General features: G+C 39.9%; 1 protein-coding gene across 5 annotated transcripts in view; it reads right to left on the bottom strand.

The window, feature by feature from the left end:
* taf2 (TAF2 RNA polymerase II, TATA box binding protein (TBP)-associated factor) overlaps positions 1–15873 on the bottom strand; it is a 147694-nt gene that overhangs the window by 129532 nt on the left and 2289 nt on the right. For all 5 annotated transcript variants that reach the window (XM_069920591.1, XM_069920590.1, XM_069920593.1 and 2 more), the window contains exons 2-6: positions 9056–9109; positions 8806–8966; positions 6601–6719; positions 4118–4259; positions 3237–3468 (exon numbers count right to left, since the gene is read on the bottom strand). In XM_069920591.1, the coding sequence (XP_069776692.1) occupies positions 3237–3468; positions 4118–4259; positions 6601–6719; positions 8806–8966; positions 9056–9109 (708 nt within the window). The remainder of the gene's footprint in view (positions 1–3236; positions 3469–4117; positions 4260–6600; positions 6720–8805; positions 8967–9055; positions 9110–15873) is intronic.

A 15873-nucleotide genomic window follows, 5' to 3' on the forward strand; every position in this document is an offset into this window, starting at 1 on the left:
TCATTTCTCCAATAATTGTTTTTCTATGAATGATGATTTTTTTAAACTCCTCATTCATTCCGTACCTGCAGTCCTTCAATGTTTCCAGGATATTTCCTGTGTGCTTTTTTCCATGAAGATAGATATAACAAATTTGCTTAATTTTTCTCTCCTTATTCCCAATCTATTGTGGTGCAGAATTCAAAAGCTTTGAAACTTTGGTCAAGTTTAGTCAATTTTAATTAACTTAGCTAGTTATTTCCAAATTATTAAAATAGTTTTAACTAGCAAAACAATTTGCCTCAATATTACTATTTGAATGGCAATAATTTCAGAAACATGCAGGTCTAAATTTTAGTCATAACATCTGTACTGTTGAGTTCTTTCTAAACTATTTCCATCCATTGCTTGTTGCTGCCCTCATGTGTATTTTTCAATTATAACATTTTTAAAGTACATACAATAATTTTCAAAAATGGATATTACATTCCAATTGGTCTTCCCATCAAATGTTTCTCATAAAGTAGTCAATGAATGTGCAAAAACATAAACTTTCCATAATGTAAGTTGGAGGTTTGTGCAGCAATTCATTTTTAAAATTTTGTCTGATGATCACAACACCAAGATTTTTCTAAAAATTGTAGCATGTTTGCTGAAAAATTAGGACTGGGAAATTTACAACAATTTTGAATTTCATCAAATGTGACAGATTGGTCCAAAACTGACTCTGAATGCAATAACAATCAGTTTATTCATACATGAAACAAATATTTTCTCTAATATGAGCAAACAATGAGGTGCTGATCTCAGCAGGTCAGGCAGCATTCATAGGTGGAAATGGTCAGTTAATGTTTTGGGTTGGGACCCTTTAAGAAGACAGAGGGAAAAAGAGGTTGATATTTTGTATATGAAAGAGGAAAGATGCTGGGAAGGGACCCAGGTGACAGGATATTGGACAGAAAGTAGGCTAGGACAAGAGACATGGTTGAGGTAGAGACTACTGGGAAGGGTGGTGGGGAAGAAAGAGAGAAAACAAAAACAGAAGTAGGTATTAAAAAAACATAAATCCAGTGAAAGCAGATGTAGTGGGTGGTCATCTAAAATTTGAAAAATCATGCCATTAGGTTTAAGGCAGTGCAGCAGGAATACGATAAGTTGTTCCTTGTGTGTATGTTTGGACTCTCCCTGACACTGAATGAGTTTTGGGAATTAAAATGCTTAGTTACAGGAGTTCAAGCTTAGACCCACAGAGTGCAGGGGCCCGGTGAAGCAGTCACCAAATCTACATTTGAGCACACCAAGTAAACCAAATGTAGTAGATTAAGTTGGACAACGTGCATGTAAAATGCTGACTCACCTGTAAGATCTATTTGGGCCCTGGACAAAAGTGAGGGGGTAGATTTAGAGAAAGGTTTTATACGTCAGGAAGTATCTAAGAGGATAGAAGGGTGGATGGGGAGGGAATAGCAGATGACGGCTAAAAATGGATACAATAGGGAAGGGAAGACTTGGCTGGTGATGGCTGATAATGAGCCTGATGGTGAGGCTGGTGGGGTGGAAAGTGAGGATTAAAGGACTCTTTCCTTGTTCTGCCTGGTGGAAGGTGGGGAGAAGATATGAATTAGGGGTTAATTAATGACAACAAGAAGTCAAACGGTTTTTTTAAAAAAGGACATTTCAGATGTCCTGGAGTAGAAGGCCTTATCCTGGGAACAAATGCAATGGATAAATTGGAAAAAAATAACATTCTCACACGAGAAAGGGTGGGAAGAGGTATAACACAGGTTACTGGAGGAGTCAGTTGGTTTGTAATAGATGTCCGTGGATAATTTGTTAAGAATTCTGATATTCCACCATCTTCAATTTTTGTGTTTCTCCATTTTCCCAAATGTGTTTGATATAAATCAAATCATAATCCATAAAATGTATCTTCACAATACTAGTGAAGATTTTTGTCTTTTAGATTAAACAGCAAAGTATTTTTAATATTATTCCACTGCAATTTGTTACGACATGAAAATTATAATAACAGATGTCGCTCATTCGTGCCTCACATGACACTTCAGTACACAAACAAGAAAATTGACACTAAGTATCAAGACCAATGACAGGATTTGGGCAAAGATTTAGCTTTAAAGTGTGTCATTAAGAAGGGAGATAAAGTGGGTACCAAAGTAATAACGCAAATGAGAGGCTTCATTATAAAGAAGGTGATTTTGAAACTGAAACTTTGTCAGAGTTGAATGAGACTTGGACCCAGCAAAAGTATAGCAGTGGTTTTGGATATCCACAAGTTTACATGGAATGGAAGGTAGGAGGATATCAGTTGGTGGTACATTGAAATAACCATCTAGAAATTAGAAAGACACAATGAGGATTTCATCAAAGATGAGGTGAAGCATCAGCAGTGCCATAGAGGTGAATTTCATCAGTTTTAGCGATGGAGCACATTAACAGTTAAAGCTCCACTCGGCATCAAATAAAACATTTCAGTTACAAATGGCCTGGCTCAGTCAATTTCCTAAGGTGGGAATGATACAGTGAAAGTCAGGTATATTGCAGCACCCAAATTGCTACGCCAGACAAACATGTGAAGCAGTGGGGCGGGCTCAAGCTTCATGCAGTGCAACAGTGGCAAAAATTGCCATAGAACCCCAGTCTCCTATCACCTCCAAATCTTGCCAGTTATTTAATGAGGCTCTGAAAATCTATCCTGCCCATCAGTGTTCTCTGACCACTGTCTGGTGTCTGTTCTGACCTTAACTATTTTGAAGGTGTTTAATGAATCCATATTTTAGGAAACATGACAGACTATTACCTGACGTAAAGGGCCTCAACAGGGCTTCTGAATCAAAGGTTTCCTCCCATCTGTCCAAGCTCATCAATATATCCTCATATCTGCCTTCCCCCTCTTCCTTATCTTGCTTCCTCTTGTGCATTTTTGTTTTAACTCATACAATTCAACAGGCTTTACAACACTCTACCAAAGCAGTCAATTCTATAAATTCACATCTCTGATGAAGAAGTCACACTGTCAATTTACATTTTCCAAATTACTTTCCGTTACAACAATTTTAAATATATTTACAGTCATTAGCTTTCAGGAAATGAATATTCATTTGCTGCTAGACTGTTATTGCTTGAATTTCCGAAATGTTCGCTCTTAATGTTTAAACTTTTCATGCAATTTCCACGTAATAGATTTAAAAAAATTATTCCTAACCAACAAGCCAAATTATTTATTTGATTTCACTTACTTCATGCATGTAAGGATCAACCAGTATTTCAAAGGGGCCAACAGCCAGAGAAATGTTCGGGGCTGCTGTTGGGATTGTTAACATGTAATGAAAAGTTTTTTTTCTCATGTCATGGGTATAAACAGACTCCACCAAATCTCCATTGGAAACAGCTACCATAGCGGCATCAACTGTGAACTCCAATTTCCATGTACAAAGTTCAGAGAAAGAGTCCACACATGGAAACCAAAACCTACAAAGTTTTTAAAAAAAAGTATAAACAGTCAACACGCTTAAACATCCTTCTGCCTTCTAAATATCTCAAATATTGAGTATTTGCTTTCCTTGGATCCTCAACATTCCCATCCATTCATTATCTCTAATATTTGGTGAAATTCAAACCATGAATCAATTGAACACAATTCAAACCTTTTTCAAAGCTGGAAACTTTACCACACTGCACTGAAATAAATCACAATTATCTTCTTGCAATTTACTGGAATTATTATAAACTTTGTAGCATGAAATAGTCAAGGAAGTTTGAACAGAAACAATCAAAATCATACAGAATGGTTAAAAAATGAAAAGATAAAGAAAAATAAAAAAAGATAAAGAAAATAAATGTCAAGGTTAAGATGAATTTTATTTGATGGAATAATTTATGAAGTTTTCAATGACACTGCCGAACACAATAGCAACTTGCATAAAGGGAAATGGATGAACATGCGAAAGGGATATCAGTAGAATTTTAGTAAAAAGGGTAAAGTAATGGAGCTGGTATGAAAGCTGTTTCAAAGACATAAATCAGGCTCAATGGGTCAAATGGCCTCTTTCTGTGTTCTCGCAACATACTATGCTCATTACAAAAGCATTTTAAAACTTCCATCAATTTAATTATTCACCTTGTTGAGTTTTCATATCCAAAGGAAAAGACATGTGCACCTCGTTCAGCCATGCTGCCTTCAATGTTGGGTACAACAAAATGAAGCCCTCCTTTTGGCTGGTCCAAGGAAAATTCTATATAAACTTTCAAGACTTTCATCTCTAATAATGAAAAATAGACAACAATGTCAGTACATTTCTAAGATACTGTACATTGTTAACCTCTAGAGTAGTGGTTCCCAACCTTTTACTTTCCACTCACATAACACTTTAAGTATTCCCTATGCCATAAGTGTTCTGTGATTAATAAGGGATTGCTTAAGGTGGTATGTGGGTGGAAAGAAAAAGTTTGAAAATCACTGTTTTAATTGTATCTAATTGACTCACTATGTGGACATTTTCATAACTCCAAAGGAAATAGGCCAATGACAATTTTTCTCAAGCAAAATATTTCAGTAATAATTGGGTCTAGAGCAGTGATTCTCAACCTTCCCTTCCTACTCACATACCACCTTAAGCAATCACTTACTAATCACAGAACACTTATGGCATAGGGAATACTTAAAGTGGTATGTGAGTGGAAAGTAAAAGGTTGGGAACCACTGGAGGAATTAACATTAATGTTTTACATTATTCATTAACTGATCTGCAATTAAGCGATTTGTAAATTTGACAAAAGGCCCTTTCAGGTGACCTGAATGCCCCCTTGTAAAGCTGCATAATCTTCCCCCTTGCAGCTAAAGACATAATCACCTGAATGCGGCAGAAGGGCCTCTGAGGCGCCAACCCTCCTCCGGAAGGGATAATCAGCAGAGCACCGTGTTCCGCCGATGCACCTGAACGTGCAGCCACTGTAAGCAGCTGCCTGGGGGGTGGGCTGATGACTCCATCAGCCCACGACCCAACTCCCCGCTACCTGACAGCCCCCAAGCCCCACTGGGGAGGGCAGGCTGGCGGGGGCCATCAGAGCAAGAGAAGGGCAACGAGTGCCATCGGGGCAAGGGAAGTCGGTGAGGGATGTCGAGGCAGGGGCGGACATTTTCAGGATAGGGGCAGCTGGCAGGGGACGTTGGGGCAGGGGCGGCCAGCGAGGATCGTCGGGGCGGGGCAGTCAGCGGGGGACGTCGGGGGATGGCGAGTTGAAACAGCCCAGCTGGCCACTCCTGCACCAGGGCCACTCTCTGTGGTTCAAAACATGGCATAGCAAAGGCATTCTTCCCTACCCATAATCCCCCATGCAGCTGGAACTGTTGTTGGAAACAGAGCGGTTCCACCTGTGTGGGGGATTATAGGTAGGGAAGACAGTCTTTGCTATGCTGCATCACCCCACCTCCATCAGATCCGGAGATGCCGCGAGGAGCCTCTGGATATGAATAGGCCCTTTCAGGTGGACCAGTTAACGCTCCAGCAGCCTTTTAGGGCTGCCACCTGAAAGGTGCGTTCGCAGTTTTAAATCTGCTCCTGTCGCTGGCCTCAAGGCGGAGGGTCCACCTGAAAGTGCCTATAGATTCTTCTTTTGTGAGGGTGCCAAATGGTGAGCAGGGCAAAAGGCCTCGGGTGCTGACAGCTTCTTAATCATATCAGAGGTTAATAATCAGGCTGGATGCCTGTAACTCAGGTTTACTGCAAAAACAGACAGGAGGCTGTGTGGCAACAGAAGCTATGGGTGGCTTCAGGGAGGAGGTGGCGAATTTACATACATTCAGTGTCTTTGAATGGACTGTCTTTTTGTGTCCTGTCACAGGGCAAACAAAAATTCACAAACTCTGTCGGCATGACAATAAAAGAAACGTTAACCTTAAATAAACATCAATGTAAAGTACTCAATTAATATTCTAGCCTTTCTGTGCACGTTTAACCACATATCAACTTCTTAGCCCATGAATGGAACCATCCTGCCTCCGCCTGCAGTGACATTTACGTGCCCAGTGAACGTTTTTGAGTTCTCGCTTAAAATAATTGCATTCTGGTCTCAATCATTTTTTGCCAGTGTTATTTTCTTCTTCACCTCCTCTCAACCTGTGATAGGGGAGGGGGGGGGGTTCTCTCTGAATGGAAAGGGAAGGGGTGGACAGCACCTCTGAATGGTCACAGAGGGATAGGGTAAGAAAGAAAGATGGAGTGAGGTAAGACCTAACAGAAACCAGAGAAGTCAATGTTAATGCCATCTGGTTGGAGAGATTGTACTTTTTGCCTGCTGTCCTTGAGAATGCAATTGAAAAATATCAGACACCCACCTTTTTTTCTTTCATCCTATTCAGTTTGGCCTTTCTAACATTTAACAAGGAATTTGCTTCAATTATCCTTAGTTGTTTTTTCATCCAAGCATGAGCTCCACAAGTTTAACAATTCTTAATTCTCCTACATTCTTGATATTTTTTTTAATGAATTATCAGGTCATTCGATGTTAGTCAAATACGTGAACTTAATTTTCATGCACGTCATCAATTACCACAAATAAGTGATTAAAAGACAGAATATTGCAGTGACAATTTATACTTACCATCAACATGTTTCCATAGCTCAGATGGAACTTTCATGCACAGCTCTCCATTTCCAGTATCAGGGTCAACTGCACTCACTGCAGCTGCATAGGCATTGGAAAAATAATTAAGATTTCGCCTAGAAACAAAAGAAGGAATTAAAATTTACATACTTTATACTGTTGTCAGATTATTAGGTAAATCAACAGAAAATTATTCAAAATGACAGAGAAAATTCTGCATGGTCAATCAAAATTCAATAAACATAATAGATTTGTGCTCTGAATGTTTCTTCAAATGTCTTGCAAACATGTTTTCAATCACACAAACAAATTAAAAGGAATAATTCTGTTGGCTGAAAGGATTGCAGAGACCATGATTTAAAAAATCATTACTTCCATGTTCTGAGAAACATTAGTATTCTAATTTTAATTTCAAAATTTCTTTTATTGTTTATGTTTTGCACATATTGTCCGAGGTTCACACTTTAGTCCACCATGCAGACACTGAACATAGTGAAGCAAGCATTTTTATTTACTGTTTTATATTCATATTTGGAGAAGATAAAAACTTTTAGCATTTCCACCTAAACCAATGTTATTTTTTTAAAAAAGGCTAGCACAAGGCAGCAAGATAGAACGATGAACTTTTCCAAGACTGTAATGCGATTTTATTTTGCTATCTTCAATCTAAAAAACAATATTGAGGATCACATTTTGGGAAGGGAGGTGCAAGATTTCATGGTGGTGCAGTAGTTAATGCTGCCACCTCTCAATTTCAATTACCTGCATTTGATAATTAGCTCGGGTGTGACTTAATCCTGCTGATTGTTCTGATCCCCAAATACAAAGAATATGCTTGGAGGTTTTAATTGGGCCACTGTAAATCACTCATTCGAGTAATTGACAAAATCATCAAAATGGACTTCTTTAAAATGTTTTAAATTTATTTTTTTCAATTTACACATACAGCACTGTTACAGGCCATTTTGGCCCGAGTTCATGCCGCCCAATTTACACCATGAACCTACACCTCCGGTATGTTTCGAATGGTGGGAAGAAGCCATACCACCACCCCCCCCCCCCCCCATCCCGGAGAAAACCCACGCAGTCATGGGGAGAAAGAACAAACTCCTTACAGACAGCGTGGGATTCAAACCCAGGTCCGGTCCCAATCGTTGGCGCTGTAAACTGCTATGCCAACAGTGCCGCCCTTGAAGCACCTGAGAGAAAGTTGCAGGGGAAATGAGGGATTGCTCTGCTGGGAAGTAGCATAAACTCAATATTCTGGGTAGAATGTTCTCCTGTTTCAAATATTTATTGACAAAAGAAGCGCATCAGGAACAGGACCAGCATTACAATTTGGCTTTTTCCAAAACTGTGTATTCAAATCAGTCCTTACCAGCGAAATTCAGCTTCTCGGGCTGATTCCACAATCAAATTCAGTACTATCTCTCAAACAGTCTTCCCTAAAATGTTATAAACCATGCTCCTGAGAATTTTCATTGATTCAAAATCCACAAATGTTTGATGAAACAGTTTGATTTCCTGCTATCCTTTGCCTAAAAAGTCCTGCTTAATTGCACATTCTGGTAAATGTGCAATTTTCTCCTTTCAAGGTTAACGTACATTTCCTCATGTTTCACATTCCTCATGTTCCCCAAAACTGAACTGACTACTTGACGGAAATTCTGCACTACTGAGGTATCACCTATTTGTTTTATAAATTTCATATTGCTTCAATCTTAGTCCAAGTCAAAATATACTCAGTTAATGGGCTTCCAGAGCCTTCTTGGCCACAGAATTCAAGATTCACTACCCCATGTGAGAAAAAAAGGTTTTCTCAACCCTATCCTGTGTAGACAACCTCTTACTGCGACCATCCTCCGGTTCCAGACATCTCAGCCAGGTGAAGCTTTAACTTCACATACATGTTGTTAAGCCTTTGAGAAATTTGGCAAATTTTCACTGCGATCACTTCACATTCTGTTTAATCTCTTTTGATATGATGCTATCAGTAAATTGGGACAGGTAACATTATTATCTTTCTTTTTAAACATAATTTTGTAACATTATTGAATTATGAAGAATGTGTGTTCAACATGTGATGAAGATTTCTTAAACAGAGAAACTTTGGCCTATCTTCCACTTTAAAGCCTGCTCTTTCAGGACCAAACTTGTTTTCCATCATTCTTCACTTGAGCATCATGCTAATGTCATACTCACTGCTTTGAATCATGGTGGCAGACCTCCAAGGTTGGATCATTGTAAATGAAAGCAGCTTCCAAATCATTTATTCTTACTCTGTAAATCCGACATTGCTTGCTATTCAGTTTAATTCTACTGAGGTTTGCAAGTAATGGGAAAATTGTCAACTCCACATAGCCCTACAAACATAAAACATAAAAGAGCTCTGTTGAAAAAGTCTGAATTTATATTTTGTGCTGAAAATTAGGAAAGATTGGTGATTACTTACAATAACAGACTTCCTCTGAAAGTTTATATTATTTATGCAGACCACCTGGTGAGTTGTATAAAGACATAAATCAAAAGTAAATGACAGCTCAGTATATAGCATTCATTCAAATTACTACAGCAGTCGTTCCAACAGTTTACGTAGTACTTATACTGAATGAAAATGTGATTTTTTTCAGTCTCCGCATTGAGATAATGGAAAGATCGTTAGTTCAAACATGGTAAAAATTATTTTCAGAGGTTTTGACTACAGGCAAAAATATAACTTGCTGCTTTAATAACACAATCTGCACACAGGGTCGCAAATACTTTCAAATAAAACCATAATATTTGACAAAATATCAAAAATCTAAACATTTTTAACAAATTGTTCTCAAACATTGGATAAATTTGTTTTCATGAAAATGGAACAGGAATTTAAAAAATAAAATGGGTTCTATTATCAACTGCAAAACCAGAAATAAATTGCTTAATGATCAATTATAGCTTCATCTCCCTAAGTTTCCCATGCAAACACCACCTGCCCTTCCCCATATACCCATACTATCTTAGACTTTGCTGCTAATTCTCCCTGAGCAACCTTTCAATTTTATTTTCTCATTCAGCTCTAATTATTTTTGTGATGGCAATTAAAAAGTGTTCACAAAACTCAGCTTTGCAGTTTTATAAGTTCTGTCCATTGAAAAGCCAAGCCTGATTACCTTGGATCAAAAAGAAAATGGGTTGCATGAATATATTGTATAATTTTTTTTTGTATTTTGGTCCTTAAAATGTGCTGCTGAACAAGATGCTCAAGCCAGAACCACGAGGAATTATGAGAAATCCTGGCTGGCACTGAAAGGAACATCAGTGGCATGGCTGAGCATAATTATGCTGAGAAGGTAATGTTTGCAACTAAGGGCGCTAAATTAGTAGGGTAGCTTGGTACAGTGCTTGGTCTGAAATCTCCATGCCTGGTCTACTTGCACATATGAGCTGAAAGGGAACAGACACATGGGGAGGATACTAACAGAGTTTGTTGAATGAAGAGACTGAGAGAGAGAAAGAGGATTAGGAACAGGGAAACAGGAAGAGGAGATGACAAGAGTCTATATGTCTGTATCTTAATGAAATACAATTACAATACTGTTTTTAAAACATATACAGACTGATGCTTAAATAGGAACAGAACTGAACAATAGAGTTCTTAAAGAGACAAATGGGATTAATGTAGATGGGCACAAAGGTCAACATAAATCTGTTGGGCTAAATGTCCTGCTTTTGTGCTGTATAGTTATAATTCTGTGTGTTCACATATGTTGTGCAGCAGTCCCTGGCCTCCGTTACCACATCTTCTCCATGAATGAGCAAACCCTTTACACATTTGTTCCTCATCAGAAAGATCCCAGCATCCTTCACTTCATTCCTGAATACAGATCCATTTAGTTTCCATCTGCCAACACTCTCTCCTGCTTGGAGAAATACAATTTTACCCTTAACAACTTCTCTTTCAATTCCTATTTTCTCCAGAACCAAGGTAAAACCATGGACACATGCATGGGCCCAGCTATGCCTGCCTTTTTGTTGGCTATACAGAACAGTCCCTATTCTAATCCTGTTTCTGTACCTCAAACCGTGCATCTTGGCGCCTCACAGTTCGGCGGGCAGCAACCTCCTTTGAAGAAGACTGCAGAGCCCACCTCACTGACAAAAGACAAAGGAGGAAAAACCCAACACCCAACCCCAACCCACCAATTTTCCCCTGCAACCGCTGCAACCGTGTCTGCCTGTCCCGCATCGGACTTGTCAGCCACAAACAAACCTGCAGCTGATGTGGACATTTACCCCTCCATAAATCTTCGTCTGCGAAGCCAAGCCAAAGAAAGAAAGAAGAACAGAACAGTCCTTACTCTAATCCTGCTTCTGTACCGTACCCCAACTCTTTCTTCACCACATCAACGACTATATTTGTTCTACATCTTATCCCATGCAGAACTTGATGATTTAATTAACTTAGCTGCCAACTCGATCATTAAATTCATTTGGATTATTCCCTCATCTTTCTTCACCTCTCCATCTCCATCTCATCTCGGGAGTCAAATTATAAATGGACAATTCTTCTTTGGCTTGGCTTTGCGGACGAAGATTTATGGAGGGGTAATGTCCACGTCAGCTGCAGGCTCGTTTGTGGCTGACAAGTCCGATGCGGGACAGACAGATATGGTTGCAGCGGTTGCAAGGGAAAATTGGTTGGTTGGGGTTGGGTGTTGGGTTTTTCCTCCTTTGTCTTTTGACAGTGAGGTGGGCTCTGCGGTCTTCTTCAAAGGAGGTTGCTGCCCGCCGAACTGTGAGGCGCCAAGATGCACGGTTTGAGGCGAGATCACCCCACTGGTGGTGGTCAATGTGGCAGGCACCAAGAGATTTCTTTAGGCAGTCCTTGTACCGCTTCTTTGGTGCACATCTGTCTCGGTGGCCAGTGGAGAGCTCGCCATAGAACACGATCTTGGGAAGGCGATGGTCCTCCATTCTGGAGACATGACCTACCCAGCGCAGTTTGATCTTCAGCAGCGTGGATTCGATGCTGTCGGCCTCTGCCATCTCGAGTACTTCGATGTTGGAGATGAAGTCGCTCCAATGAATGTTGAGGATGGACTGGAGATAACGCTGGTGGAAGTGTTCTAGGAGCCGTAGGTGATGCCGGTAAAGGACCCATGATTCAGAGCCGAACAGGAGTGTGGGTATGACAACGGCTCTGTATACGCTAATCTTTGTGAGATTTTTCAGCTGGTTTTTCAGTAAATGGACATTTATTGTATTACAAACCAACTAGCTCTCACGAATACCTGGACTACACCTCTTCCCACCCTATCTCTTGTAACAACATTAATCCTTTTCTCCCAATATGTCGAGGAACCAACTCGGGAGCAGGCCATTTTAGATTGGGTATTATGCAATGATAAGGGGCTAATCAACAATCTTGTTGTACGAGGCCCTTTGGGTAGGAGCGATCACAATATGATCGAATTCTCACTCGACATGGAGAGTGATGAAATTAAAACCGAGACTAAGGTCCTGAATTTAAATAAAGGGAATTATGATGGTATGAGACGGGAGTTGAGTAAGATTGATTGGGTGGTGTTTATGGGGGAGTTGACTGTGGATAGACAATGGAAAGCATTCACAGATCTAATGGAGAAATTGCAAAAATCGTTTATACCGGTTTGGCATAAAAATAAACCAAAAAAGGTGACTCAACCGTGGATAACAAGGGAAATTAGAGACAGCATTAGGACCAAAGAGAGAGCATATCAATTGGCCAAAAAAAGTACCACAACCGAAGACTGGGAGCAGTTCAAGATGCACCAAAGGAGGACAAAGGGATTAATCAAGAGAGCAAAAATAAATTACGAAAGTAAGCTTGTGGCAAATATAAAAACCGACTGCAAAAGCTTTTATAAATATGTCAAGAGGAAAAGATTGGTGAAATCCAGAGTAGGTCCCTTGCAGTTGGAATCAGGGGAATATATAATGGGGAATAAGGAAATGGCAGACCAATTAAATTCTTACTTTAGTTCTGTTTTTACAAGAGAGGATACAAATAACCTCCCAAGGATGTTGGGAAACATAGAGACTAATGCAAGGGAGGAACTGAAAGAAATCAGTATCTCTAAGGACATGGTCTTGGGGAAATTGATGGGATTGAAGGCAGATAAATCCCAAGGGCCTGATAATCTACATCCTAGGGTACTTAAGGAAATGGCCATTCAGCTAGCATATGCTTTAAGAATTATTTTCCAGAACTCGATAGACCCAGGATCAGTACCCATGGATTGGAGGGTAGCTAATGTTACCCCACTATTTAAAAAGGGGGGTAGAGAAAAAGCAGGGAATTATAGGCCGGTGAGCCTTACATCAGTAGTGGGCAAAATGATGGAATCCATTATTAAGGATGTAATAGTGGAGCATATGACTAGCAGAGAAGGGATCGGACGGAGTCAACATGGATTTACAAAAGGTAAATCGTGCTTGACAAATCTATTGGAATTCTTTGAGATGGTGACAGGTAAAATAGATGGGGGAGAGCCAGTGGATGTGGTGTACCTGGACTTCCAAAAGGCCTTCGATAAGGTCCCGCATAAACGACTGGCTTACAAAATCAAGGCTCATGGGATTGGGGGCAAAGTATTGATGTGGATTGAGAACTGGCTGGCAGGTAGAAGACAGAGAGTTGGGATAAATGGCTCATTTTCTGAGTGGCAGGCGGTGACCAGTGGGGTGCCATAGGGATCTGTACTGGGACCCCAGCTGTTCACAATTTACATTAATGATCTGGATGAAGGGATTGGATGTAATATCTCCAAATTTGCAGATGACACTAAGTTAGGAGGGGTTGTGTGCACGGAAGAGGGGGTCAGGAAGCTCCAGTGTGATTTGGATAAATTGAGGGACTGGGCAGACACATGGCAAATGCACTACAATGTGTATAAATGTGAGGTTATCCACTTTGGTAATACAAACCGGAGGGCAGATTACTTTTTGAATGGCAATAGATTAAGAGATGGGGAAGTGCAGAGAGACCTAGGGGTACTTGTACACCAGTCTCTGAAGGCGAGCATGCAGGTACAGCAGGCGGTTAAAAAGGCAAATGGTATATTGGCCTTCATGTCAAGAGGGTTTGAGTATAGGAACAAGGATACCTTACTGCAGCTGTACAGGGCCTTGGTGAGACCACACCTGGAGTATTGTGTGCAGTTTTGGTCACCTTATCTAAGGAAGGATGTTCTTGCAATGGAGGGAGTGCAGAGGCGATTCACCAGGCTGATACCTGAAATGGCAGGAATGACTTATGAGGAAAGATTGCGCAAATTGGGATTGTACTCGCTGGAGTTTAGAAGATTGAGAGGGGATCTCATAGAGACATATAAAATTCTGGCAGGACTGGACAGAATGGATGCAGTTGGGATGTTTCCAATGATGGGAAAATCCAGAACCCGGGGCCATGGTTTGAGGATAATAGGCAAACCATTTAGGACCGAGATGAGGAGGAATTTCTTGACCCAGAGGGTGGTGAATCTGTGGAATTCATTGCCAGAGAGGGCAGTAGAAGCAGGTTCATTAAATATATTTAAGAGGGAATTAGATACATTTCTTCAGTATAAGGGTTTTAAAGGTTACGGAGTGAAGGTGGGGACGGGTTACTGAACTTTAAGATTAGCCATAATCTCGTTGAATGGCGGAGCAGGCTCGAAGGGTCGAATGACCTACTCCTGCTCCTATCTTCTATGTTTCTATGTTAATTCATCCACCTCTGTTGTATCAGTTAACAGGATGAGGCCTTTCACCAGAACATCCAAAATATCCTCCTTCTTGAAGAAACATGGCTCCCCCTTACTGTCACTGATAAAGCCATTACATGCATCTCTTCCATATTACACATCCTTGCCTCATTCTCCCCACAGACTCAGGACAAAGTTTTCTTGGTCCTCACTTTCCAATGCACCTTTCCCCACATCTAGCACATAATTCTTCACCACTTCTACCCATCACCATCACCCACATCTTTTTTTTCTGCTTTTCACAGGAATCCCCTCCCTGTTCCATTCTTCCCTCCCCAGCCATTCTACTAGACCCTTAGATACTTCCTCTGGAAATACAAGATGCACAACTTGCCCCCAGATCTCCCATCCCATTCACCTCCACCCAAGACAGAATTTCACATCCACCATGTCCAACCCGATCTAGGGTATTCAGTGCACTCAGTGTGGCCTCCACATGTTTGTTACTTTGTGGTATGAGCAGTCATTGTTTCTTGCAAACTAGTGAATCCATATAACTGAAGTAGAATGTGGTTGGGAGGGAAGAAGGGGAAGGAGTTTAGCTTAAGTCCACAGCCCACAACAAAACATTTTAATTCAATTTTAATTGGTTAAGATAAAGAGTCCTGTGTAACAATTGCAAGTTTTTCATCGGATTCTAATGCCACTCAATAGCAGTTCAATCTGCACTTTTTAAAATTAATTTCTACAATGCAAATGCAAACAAAAGAGATAAACAATTTTTAACAAATACTACTTTACAAGTAGATACTGAACTCCAAACAGTCCCTCCAGAAAAATGCAAAATTAATAAAACAAAATGGTCATCAATGCAACTGTTAATATTATAATGCAGGCCTGTTAACTTCCAGCAGCAAGAACAGATAATTTTTCAAAAGCAAACTAACCTGAACTTACAAATGATCTCTATTACAGGGAATGCATCAATGCACTAAAGTAAACATGAAGTAAACCTCATTCTCAACTTTGTATATTTCCTGAATAACTTGCAGGGCACCCACATTTATCAGAAACATACCTATGTGTATATATGATTTGCATGAAAACAACCATAAAAATCTCCCAGGCAACCGCTCTACAAATAATCACACTTCTAAGCCATTTTCTGTATTCTGTAACATTTGTAAGTTAATTAAATTCAAAAAAAGACTAAAGCAACCAAAGTTTCACTATCATATAATTTAAAAAGTACAATGTTGTCCCATTGGACCTGAGCTTGTACCTTATAACATGTCTCACAAGTGCAACTTCCTGGCTTAGAAGAACCATGTGGCCCTTTCCAACAAATAATAATGGAACACTTTGCACAATTTTAAATTTCACTGGTTGCCTCTAAAAATGGAAGGTAAATATAAAATTAGCATTGTTCTTGTTTGCTGAAGATGGTTCATCAATCTTTGACTCCAGTTAGGTTTTCAGACCAGAGTTTGCAAGGATATCAGGTTTCCATTGATCTAATCATTTACATTGTGCATATCTACATCTCAGAAATTACATTCTTTAT

The sequence above is a fragment of the Narcine bancroftii genome, chromosome 2 (genome assembly GCF_036971445.1).
Source record: "Narcine bancroftii isolate sNarBan1 chromosome 2, sNarBan1.hap1, whole genome shotgun sequence".
NCBI lineage: Eukaryota > Metazoa > Chordata > Chondrichthyes > Torpediniformes > Narcinidae > Narcine > Narcine bancroftii.